This window comes from Musca domestica, unplaced genomic scaffold, assembly GCF_030504385.1.
Source record: "Musca domestica strain aabys unplaced genomic scaffold, Musca_domestica.polishedcontigs.V.1.1 21, whole genome shotgun sequence".
In the NCBI taxonomy this organism is placed as follows: domain Eukaryota; kingdom Metazoa; phylum Arthropoda; class Insecta; order Diptera; family Muscidae; genus Musca; species Musca domestica.
The window spans coordinates 11,092,360-11,104,533 of NW_026712258.1; the positions used below are offsets into that span (position 1 = coordinate 11,092,360).

At 38.3% G+C, this 12,174-nt stretch overlaps 1 protein-coding gene and 1 long non-coding RNA gene across 12 annotated transcripts in view; one reads left to right on the forward strand and one right to left on the reverse strand.

Annotated features, from left to right (window-relative positions):
* Positions 1-12,174, reverse strand: part of LOC101893897 (trithorax group protein osa) — a 143,115-nt gene that overhangs the window by 74,068 nt on the left and 56,873 nt on the right. For all 11 annotated transcript variants that reach the window (XM_059122710.1, XM_059122714.1, XM_059122716.1 and 8 more), the window contains one exon: positions 3,574-3,894. In XM_059122710.1, coding sequence (XP_058978693.1) covers positions 3,574-3,894 — 321 coding nt within the window. The remainder of the gene's footprint in view (positions 1-3,573; positions 3,895-12,174) is intronic.
* On the forward strand, positions 6,268-7,062 carry LOC131802443 (uncharacterized). The gene is made up of 3 exons (XR_009342182.1): positions 6,268-6,595; positions 6,660-6,748; positions 6,829-7,062. It is a non-coding gene; the product is annotated as an uncharacterized LOC131802443 (long non-coding RNA).

A 12,174-nucleotide genomic window follows, 5' to 3' on the forward strand; every position in this document is an offset into this window, starting at 1 on the left:
GTAACCATTCTTGGATGGCGCGTGTTCTGAGTTCTGTTGGAATGTCCAAGGTCTGTGACCAAAATGTTGGCGTGCCCAAAGCTTAAATACACCCTCCAGAATATTTTCGCGATAATATTCGGCATTTATTCTGATGCCACGGTCGATTAATATGAGCGGAAAGCGACCATCGGCTGTTATGGCGGCCCAAGCCATCACCATGACCGGCGCTTGAGTTCTGGTGGCCAACCGAAGGTGCACATTTTCAGCTGATCCTGACCTTTTTGGCAAGTAAACACAATCATTTTGTTTGTTTACTAACTGCTGGACAACGAATGTTGTCTCATCGGAGAAAACCAAATTCGGCAGTTCACCACTTTCGGCCAAGCGAAGAACCATTTAGCTCTTTTGAGTATATTTTCTTTCTGCTGCGGTGTAAGTTCTTGCACCTTTTCGAATTTCAATGACTTTACCCCGAGCTCATTTTTCAATATTTGCCGAATGGAAAATTGCGATATGTTCAGCTCAAGAGCCATTTTTCGGCCACTGCGACGCGGGGTTCGATAAAGTCGCTTCTTTATTTTTCGAACCATTTCTGCTGATGTTCCTATTTTCTTCCGTCCACTTCCTTGAAGTCGGGCTACCAGTATCACGGTAACGAGCGATGGTACGAGACACAAAAGATTTATTCACATTTAAATGCTGGACTGCTCTACCGATAGCCACTTGTGGTTTTTCCGTCAAATATAAAGAAATAACACTATCAAGCTTGAATTCCGTAACGAATAACTTTTTTTTCAGGAAAATTCTCACGAAAATGCTTTTGTGCGCTTGTAAACAATGATAATTAGCTTTCACTGGAATAATATTAACAGATGTCGGAGGAGTGGCTTAGAAATGACAGCAGTCGAAAGTTGGTTGCAGTTTTTTCATCTAACCCTGTATTTAGGACATTACACCCATCCACCCGTCATAACTCCTACTACTGTCACCACCTCTAACAATGCCATAATTTTATACTCATCATTCGGCTGCTCGTCGATGATTGTTGGATAATCAATAATGCAAAAGAATTCAATTTTATTTTTGGCATTCAATTCCAATACTAATTAACTATTTCGAATGAAAGTTTAAAAAATAATGAATATCCTGAAGGCACACATTCACACACACACTCGTACTTACACCTAGGAAATGGGCGGCACACACACGCACGAACATAAAACGATTGTGTAAATGCGACTGAATGACAAACAAATGAATATGAATACGTCAAACCAAGTGACTGACCAAACGACAGAGAGACAGACTATGAACTCAAAATTACAGAGAAATCATCGAACATTGAAAATGAATTAAAAATGTATAACATGAATGAGAATGGAATGGGGTGGTGTGGGGTGGACAGGGAAGAAGGGGGAGAGATATCCACAGAGGATGAATCCACAATATTATGTTTGTTTGCAGGAGGAGGAGGAGGAGAAAGAGAATACTACACTGATGAGTGATAGGACAAATGTTCGATAATGTCAGATGTACAGGAAAATGGACGAACAATCGAAAAATCAAATGAATTACACAATGGAAATGTCGATGATGATGGATCGAGCATTAACAGACTTCAATTTTGTTCTCTATCATATCATATTTAAATCGTCATATTTGAGAACCAGATATAATAATAGGATGAAGACACAAGGTCTTTATTTTGGTTAATAAAGCTCGTAGATCTTCCACCTATAGACGCTATCCGGAAAGTCTGAAACTCCAGAGAAAATTTTCGGAGGGTACATCTTTACACATACAATAGAAGCGCCATACCAGTGAAGATAAATTTTAAAAAACAAAAGCAAAGACACAAACCACTTGCATTTTATGTGGGTGCGCAAGGGGTTAATTGAAAAATAGTTTCTTTTTTTTATTTTTATGATTTTTACTATTTTTTTTTTCGGCGAGGAAACTGCATGGAAAATGCTGAATTGCATAATAGGAGCGAGACTAAAAGCACCATGCTTCCGAAATGCTCGCTCGAATTCGAGTAAAGAGTGAATCTTCATCGAATTTGTGAGAGAGCACTCCTGAGAGTAGAAGAAATTCGTACACAATATATTTTTTGGTGGCACACGCGAGCGTGTTTTCTTTGCTAGTTTTCGAGTGAGAATTAAATTTTGATTGAAATCAAGCAGCCTGTTATTTTCTAAATCTACCGCTGTAAACGAAACAAAATCAAATATATTGAAGCACCAACGTAGTTCAGATATTTTTAGAGCATTTCCCTTGAAAATCTGATTTTTTTCGGTTGGGCCCTCACGAAATGGTTTCAGAAGGCATTTTTGGCTACGTCGATGTGTCGCTAATCTCTACCAGCAAAGCATATGACATTGCTGTTGCTTTGTTGTTTTGTACACAATATCCACCGGCTCTTGCTTCTGCAATTTTCCACTTCTTGGCTTTTGTACACACTCCTCCTTCCTCCAGCTGCTACTACACACAAACATACATGAAAACCAAAATCAAAAAAAAAAAAGTTTCCACACGGTCGCCCCCTGCTGAGTCGGATGAGGAGGATATAGATGGAATCGCATCCATCCTGATCCGAAGTTCAGCTTCCCCTCTCGTGGCCGCAAGAAGTCCTCTCTACCCTTGTCTACGGCCCCTCCATTATCACTACCGCCACCACTACTACCCTTGTCTACAGTCCTCCATTCAACCCACAGGTGGTTGAACTAATTAGGGTCCAATTCCCTGTGGGAGATCTGAATTTTGCAGTTGATTTTCCATTCTGTAGGTGGAACCCACGCCAATACCACTTTTCTGGCTGGCTACTTCAAAGATTTCAACTTCCGGGTCAGCCATGCCAATGATTGCTAGTCGGAGTTCGTCTATGGATGCCAAAGCAGCCGTTCTTCTCTCGCATGGTTTTTTCCTCTTTAGACCGACGGGTTTAGAAGTAGACTTTCCTGTAGAAGACTTTCCTTGCCTTGAGAAGCTGCATATGAGACAGTTGGAGTAACGGCGTGAGTGACCATTGCACTCTTGGGAGGAGGCTACGTCTTTACAGATGGAGCCTGTGCAAGAGAGGGGACATCGAAGATGATGGTGTTTTAAACGGTTTCCTGTTTTACCAGCTATGCAGCGTGGATTTTTGCAGCTCGGCTCAACTACTGGTTGCTTATCCTAAGGTCATCGGTTGGCATTTTCGTAAAAGGACAAAGGAGCTTTAGGTTGAATTCGTTCAATTTTAGCCCACCCTACGCTCCTTTGTTATTTTACAATGAAGTCATGTCGGACTTAATCCCCTTAAAAAATTGCCCTTATATTTCGAATCTACTTTCGAACCTATGCTTGATATATAAGATTTCCTTCTTGGTATGCACATTTTTATCCCTATCCAAGAATTCTTCTATTTAGAGTTGATAATCTGTGGCACAAATACCTATTTAAAGATTTATTGCTAAAAACCCCCACTTTTTTCTCCACTCCTATAAAACACAGTTTTTTCAATATTTCCAATCCACGCCAAAAATGAATATGACATTCCAGAATAAATAGTTTTGTTCTCCTATTTTGGGAGGGATGGTACCCTCTACTCACCTGATGCGTCGTGTAGGCAGTTCGATGATTTGGTCCTGTCGCCGGGCCAGGCGGTGTTGGATATCTCTGGGGATATGGTGAATATTGAGATGGTGTTGTGCCTTGATTTGAAGATTGTGGCGGCGGTGGTGGACCACCTCCACTACCGCCACCACTACCACTACTACTCTGTTGCTGTTGTTGTTGCTGAGTTTGTTGCTGCTGCTGTTGTTGTTGTTGCTGTCCCGGCTGTGGCTGTTGTTGCTGGGGCGAACTTGGATAGGAACCTGAGTTTTGACCTTGTGATGGCGGATATGGGGATTGACCTCTGGAAGTGTTTGTCTGCAATGCAAAAAGAGATGACAATAATAAATAAAATGCACTTTAAGAAGCTTAACAACAGTTATGCAAACAAAATCATGATTGCAGGAAAAAATAAAATGAATTAAATTTCAAAATGTCTTAAAATACTGCTTATCAACATGGAATAATATCTTAAGAGATAAACCTGAAATGTGATGAGCAAAAACTGCAACTAAAACACACAACTTCTTAAGGACTTATATAAAAGGATAATAAACAACAAACAAACAGATATCCTTATGCAAACATTTCAACAATTAAAATGGATACTTTGGAGAAAATATTTAAATGAATAATTCCATGCACTTAGCCCCCCTCCCCTCTCTCCATCCCTCCTTCGCCTAAAGAATGGAATGTGAGAAAATCAATGTTTTAATTGAATAGAATGTGTAGCTTATTTGCATATTCTTATGCAAGGATAATTTACCTTTCTTGTATCCATGTGTATGTGTGTGTGCGTATGATTGTGGTCGTATAATTATGATAACACAGTGAGTATGAGTTATGAGAAGGCATGTGTTAATTATACTTCATAGGAAGTACCAAAGGAATTTTTCAAAAGTGTTATTTTTTGTTGATGGAAATAAGGTGGACTTTACGGGGAATAAACACAACATTTACATAAAATAATCTATGTTATGCAAGGTATGTTGCTGCGGTCTTTAACCCAAAATGTACAGGGTGAGATAGAAAAACTGCAACCAAATTCAGACTGCTGTCATTTCTAAGTCACTCGTCCGACAGTTGTTAAAATTATTCCAGTGGCAGCTCATTATGTTGTTTACAACGGTATAAAAACATTTTGTGTGATTGGTTTATATTTGGCTGGAAAAACTCAAGTGGCTATCGTTGGAGCACTCCAGCATTTAAATGTGAATAAATCTTTTTTGTCTCGTGCCATCGCTCGTTACCGTGATACACTGGTAGCGTAGCCCGACGTCAAGGAAGTGGACGGAACAAAACAGCAACATCAGCCGAAATGGTTGGAAAAGTAAAGAAGCGACTTGATCGAAACCCAAGTGCAATGGCCGAAAAATGGATCGTGAGCTGAACATATCGCAATATTCCATACGGCAAATATTGAAAAATGAGCTCGCGACAGAAAGAAAATAGACTCAAAAGAGCTAAAGAGTTGCTTCGCTTGGCCGAGAGTGGTGAACTGCCGAATTTGGTTTCCTCCGATGAGAAAACATTCGTTGTCCAGCAGTTTGTAAACAAACAAAATGATCGTGTTTACTTGCCAAAGAAGTCAGCTGAAAATGTGCATCTTTGATTGGCCACCAGAACTCAAGCGCCGACCATGGTGATGGTGTGGGCAGCCATAACAGCCAATGGTCGCTCTCCGCTCGAATTAATCGACCGTGGCATCAGAATAAATGCCAAATATTATCGCGAAAATATTCTAAACCATTAAAGGCACGCAAACATTTTGGCCGCAGACCTTGGACATTCCAACAGGACTCAGCACCGTCGCACTCAGCACGGCGACCCAAGAAAGGTTACAAAATGAGGTTCCTCTCTTCATTTCCGGATACCAATCCCTTGGACTATTGTGTTTGGAGTATTTTGGAAAGCAAGGTTGGCACTAAAAAATACCAATGTGTCGATCACCTCAAGCAAGCGTTTCGCCGGAAATGGGCCTAAATACCGCAGAGCAACATTCGGGCAGCCTTTAATGGCACGCAAACATTTTGGCCGCAGACCTTGGACATTCCAACAGGACTCAGCACCATCGCACTCAGCACGGCGACCCAAGAAAGGTTACAAAATGAGGTTCCTCTCTTCATTTCCGGATACCAATCCCTTGGACTATTGTGTTTGGAGTATTTTGGAAAGCAAGGTTGGCACTAAAAAATACCAATGTGCCGATCACCTCAAGCAAGCGTTTCGCCGGAAATGGGCCTAAATACCGCAGAGCAACATTCGGGCATCGTGTGGCGGTTTAATTTGCCGTTTTAAGGCCATAATTCGTGCCAAAGGTGACCAATTCGAAGAAATCTAAAATTATTCTAAAATTTGATGCTATTTCCGACATTTTTTTGCTTTCATTGAATAAAATTTAAAAATAAAATTATGGCGTTTGACATTGTTGCAGTTTTTTTTTTATCTCACCCTGTAGACTATCGCAGAACAGGAACCGTTCTAAGCGCTCTCAAATTATTAGTCGTCCTATTCAATTTTAATAAAAGTATGTAATGACTTGTAATTAGGAAGCCTTTAGAAGCATGATTTTATGCTATATTAGATCCGCTTACGAAAATTAAATAGATCGCGATATATTCGGATTATGTAGTGGCGCTTGCCCTACTGGATTGTTTCTTCATTCTTTTGTTTTTTTTTTTTGGAATTAAAACCAAACTTAAAAATACCTACTGTAACGTATTTTGAAATGCCACCTGGATATGAAGTTGTTATAAGGCAACACTTTATCCATAAGCGCATTCGTTTCTCGCTACTATTTGTGTGCTACATTTTTACTCAAATACTGGAATTAACTCGCTAGCATTTGTAATTGCCGAGGGTTCAAGCTGATAAAGATTAGATAGAATCGTCCATTTTGTCATCTAACCCTTAAGAGGAAGAATATAGTTCATCCAAAAATTTCTAAAAATAACCTTGTTCACCTTCAGAAAGTCATTAAATCAGTTCAAGTTGCGGTTATAATTTTGGTTGTGTGACTGTAAGAAAATCTAAATTTGCAAATATTATTAAATAATATTTATCAAAGCATACAATTTGTTTAGTGGCCACATAATTTTATGCATTTGGATGATAGCCTTTGAATCTCTTTAGCAATTACCCTATGGAATAAAATCCATAGTCAAAGAGGAAGGTAAATCAAACATTATTTCCTAAAAGTTCTAAGAAACCCTATTTAGTTTCTCTCCTCAATCATTTATTTCTTTCTACTAGACTCGCATTTGATTACAACAATTGTTTTGTGAAGGAAGAGATCTTATTGAACAAAAGCTTTTGTTCTCACAAAACACATTTTTCGGCCTCACATATTCCCAAACCGCAACGCAGCGTCAGTGTGATTTTTAACTTTTACTCCAACAGCGTCGATTACATCAAGACGGGCAAATGCCCTGTGTCAATCAATAACCAGAAATATGGGAGAAATGTGAAATTTGATGTATTATTACAAACTGCTTTATTTTCAAGATATGAAGAAAAAACCAATTTCGGCACGAATCGGGATATATTCAACCAGATCAGCTAGATATCACCTTGTGAATCTGGTGGAAGTTTTTTATGGTAGGATCAAATGTGTAAAGAGATCAGTTATCAAACATAAATCATAAGCAAGTAATTTGTTTTAAAACGAAAACTTCAAATCAAACAATATTAATAGTGTTATACCCCAGTGATTAAGAAAAATTACGCGAGATTATTTGTCTACCACATCAGTAAAAATAATTAGAATATAATTTTAAAGTGATTGTGATTCTTTAAATATTCATATTTAATTATATTTTATATTTATAAAATCAAAAGTTTAATTTATTGGTTTGTTAAGTGATACAGTTATAATCCATCAAAGATCATCATCTACATCAATTACCACATGTTTTTTTTTCACTTACATGGTCTAATGATCATTACTAAAATTATTCCATTCTTCTTTATTACATGGTGTAAGTGATGTAGAAGATAGTCTTTGATGAGACAGAAAAACGCTGGTCATGATTAATTGAGAACCATTCAGGGACGACTCTCATTATCAACATCAATATTCAGCAACCGATCTCGAACACATTCTCATTTATTCTAAATCATATACTGTTAACTTAACATGCCTCTCTTGCCAGCATAACATCATCATTAACATTACCCTGTAAAGGTCAGTAATTACACCCTGAATTCGCCGAAAGTACTTTCTGCGTGGGAGCCACAAAATGACCAAGTAAGTTTTTATTATCATTTTTGTTTTGATTACATACTATGAACAACTGTTGGTATCATGGAGGTATCGTCAAAGAAATAAAGCAAAAGAATACACCAATTGAGTTCTTTGGCTTCTATCTATCTCTGCTACATTATTTACATTTTTGTTTTCTGTTTTTTTTTTTTATTTTTGTGATCGGGTTTGAAAGTGATACCCTGAAGAAGGTTTTGTTGATTGATGAAAGTCATAATCAGTTCGACTCAACTATCTTTGGGATCATAATATTTTGAGTTGCTGCGTAAGAAGTTGATAAGCAATAATAGTAACTGGTTCAAACATAAACAGCTTTTGGATTTATTACGTTTCTTATTCTAAATTGTTTATTTAGTTTTTGCATGCATAATTGATAGATATTATTTTTTCCATTGTTAGAACAAATACTTATATTGAGCTCATCGCAATGCAAGTTACATTTTTGGCGTTCGCAAATGTGTACTTTCATAAATCTAATCTACAATTTATTTTATTTTTAATTTGAAACTCTAGTTATGATTAAGGTTAAGGATTCTGTTTTTTTTTTTTTTTTTTTTGTAAAATCCTTTAATATGAAAATAAAATTAATTATGAATTCTGAGTAGATCACTTTTTTTTAACTTTTTGATTTCCCCGTATAAAGTTGCTTGCTTCATGAGGTCCTGGGGGTCACTAAAATGTCTTTTATCTCCGTTTGGATTAGTTATTAATGTGACCATGGTTGGGAGGGCGCAAGAGCACATCAACAGCTGTAGCTCTGGATCATTTGTAGTGTCGTCTTTCTCACTCATCAGTTTGTCTCCTACCTTTTTACTTCTTCTCCTTCCCCTTTGGGAAATATCTAGCTCTATTTTAATTTTTTTCACCAAATTGTATCTTCGAGTTTAGAAATCATGGTGTATCTTTTCGTTCAATCATTAACAAGTACACTCGAAGAAAAATTTTAGTGCACGCAATTTGTTTTATGTATTTATTATGTTCAGTGGATTTACAAACATGACAGTAGATGAACCCAACCCCACCGGCGAGCTAATAAGGCCGTGTATCTGCGTGCCACTGTCACAAAAAGTTTGTTGTCAACATCAGCCACAATAATTCAACCGTTATATGTTACATAATAAATAAAATGGCGCCCAACGTGGGGCCCGAACATCAATATACTATCAAAAAAAATCTATCATTTAGAGTGCAGTTCTTGTACCTAAAACCCATGTTCGGCCTCAAACTATTTTCAATATACTTTTTTATGTCTGTTTACTATCTTTTCTTATCTTTTAGCTTTTCCTTTCCAAGAAAATTTTTCAAATTAATTGGATTTTGTTTTTGGTCCCAGATATCCTCTAACAACCAATAATTAGAAAATTTTCGTCTATATTTGTTTTTGGAATTTCTTGTTTGTACTAGTTTGCATCTTTTGGAATACGGATTCTGGGTATTACCATAAACTAGATCTGGCCAAGATATAAAACAAGTCAATCAGAATTCTCTCTTGTATACTTCCGTGGATTTATAGAAGCGTTGACCTATACCACGGAGTAATAAATATCACCTGTTCTGTATTTTTTTCTTATTCTATAAACTTTAAATGATCGATCTTTGGTAGCAAGCACTTTTATTATGGGGAAGAATCAAAAAGTTATAAATAAATTGAAAATTTTGGCCATCCGATTTTCCTACAACAAATAAATTACATTAACTTATTTAAACTTATTAAATTATTATCAAATTCAGTATTCATTTTGCTATCGTTTGAAATCTTTGAAACTCAATTTCGAAACTATTGTTGAACACCGAAATTTTATTTTGTTCTTTTTCCATTGGATCTGAAATACATAATCATATTCCACTATTACGGGATCTTTTGGCGTAATATCATTCGAATCCGAAATTTTGATTATTCTGTTTTGGTTCTTAGGGATTTACATACTTATATCCTTTCCGTTGTTGTATTGGTTCGAAAGCTTCGAAAATGTCCTTAGAATCTGCTCTGGGTGAATTTAACAATGAGGTCTCCGACAATCCTGCATGTGGGGTATGCGGACAGAGTTTCTCTGATGCCGCTCAGGGTAGACGTACCAATTGTGGACATTGCTTTCACAAGTCGTGCTTAGAAAAGTGCCTAAAGTTGAGACCATACTGTCCAACGTGCAACACACGCCTATTTAGTGAACCACCCCCAACACCCTCAGGTGCGAAAACTAGATCTCAATCTAAGCAATCAGCTAGTGCTCAGCATGCGCCTAAAGCTTCAGGTAGCACTGCGATATCCCAAAGTGGATCTAGTGGTGCTGTCGGTGGATCTAGTGGTGCTGTCGGTGGATCTAGTGGTGCTGTCGGTGGATCTAGTGGTGCTGTCGGTGGATCTAGTGGTGCCTGTGGTGGTAGTGATCATGCTAGTGTAGATCCCGACAGTCTTACAGAGATGATAATGAGTAAAGTTGCAGCTCAGCAAATGCAATTGTTTTCTGCCTTTAGTAGTCAAGTGGCCAAGCTTGTGCAAACGAACATTGAAGCTGGTTTGTCTCGCTTAAGCGTTCAGGAACCACATAGAACACCTACGACATCGCATGCTCATACTCAATACACTCCTCCTCAAATTCCTCCTGTTGATCAGCTCGCACTTAGGGATTTGTTAGGTATTCCGGTTGACAACTCTGGGAACCCAACTAGGTCGAATAGTATTCGGAGAGATCCATTAGCAGAGACCACTCTGTCAAACGTGTCATCCTCTTCGGATCTAACCTCTAGGCCCGATAAGGTACTCCATATAATAACCAACTGGAAGCTGAAATTTTCGGGTAGTTCCAGCGGGTTATCAATAGAAAATTTCATTTACCGCGTCGAGGCTCTTACGGTGCAGACGTTGCAGGGCAACTACGATCTTTTATGTAGAAATGCCAGCCTCCTGTTCGATGGTAAAGCGGCAGATTGGTTCTGGCGATACCATCGTTCATTGAGAAATCTATCTTGGCAAGATTTATGTAGTGGCTTAAGGAAGCAATATGGAGATTCACGAACTGACGTGGATATTCGTGAATTAATTCGCGACAGAAAGCAGAGGAATAGCGAGAATTTTGATACTTTTTACGAATCTGTCGTGGAGCTGACAGATCGTCTTAAAGAGCCACTTACTGAAGACACCCTTGTTGAGATCCTCAGAAGAAATTTGCTGCCTGAGATCCAGCATGAAATCTTGAATCTCAAGATTTCATCCCTTCAGGATTTAAGAGATATATGCCGGAGACGGGAATTCTTTTTACAGGATATACGTCGAAAGCATGGCTCCTTTGTTTCAAAACCCCCTGTATTTTCCAAAAGAGTCTCCGAGGTTAACGAAGTTGTAGATCAGGATGAGGTTAATCAATCCATACATGGAGGCGAGGAGATCTTTGCTTTCGGCTTGGTCTGCTGGAACTGCAGAAAGGAGGGTCACCGCTATCAGGATTGTTTGTCCAACAGAACCATATTCTGTTATGGATGCGGCACCCCCGATGTTTATAAACCCAACTGTAGGAAATGCAGTTCAAAAAACGAGAGAGTAGGTGCACATCTGAGTGCACAGAATCAAGGGAAGGTTCAGGAATTGGACCTCGAATAAATATTTTAAAAAGGCATGCCTTTAATAATCCCGAATCCGATATAGATTCAAAAACACCCACTTTAGATACAGACATACCTAATACCAATAAGTTCGTTATAAAACCACTACATATACGTTTACGAGAATACTACAAGGCAAGAGATAGAATATTTGGGGAAAATGTCAGAACTTCGAGATCGGCAGAGCGGATGAGGTCCTTCTGGAAGAGTGTGCGTAATATGAGGAAACAATTCGTGAGTTCGGTGTTCGATAGACCCTCAGATGTTCGTCCTTACGCTGAGGTTACCTTGTTCGGAAGAAAAATGTTAGGGCTAATGGACACAGGAGCCTCTTTAAGTTGCCTTGGTGGCAAAGCAGCTGAAGAGTTTCTACGTTCTGGTAAACCATTTAAAAGAATCAGTTCTATTGTGAGAACTGCAGATGGAAGTAGCCAGGAGGTTGTAGGTTTTATTAAAGAGAACATAACTTTTAAGGGCATTGACAAGTTGATCACTATTTTCATAATTCCCAGTCTGGATAAAGAATTGTTTTTGGGTGTAGATTTTTGGGAGTTATTTGATTTGCTTCCCAAAGGTTTAGTGAAGGGTAATTACCTTTCCGACAACTTGTCATATGTCTCCACTGTATCCACTAAAGTTTCACTTTCACCTATTGAACTTCAACGTCTCGAACAGGTTGTAAGATTGTTTCCTTCATTTTCTAAGGAAGGACTTGGCAGGACTAGTGTTTTGTGCCA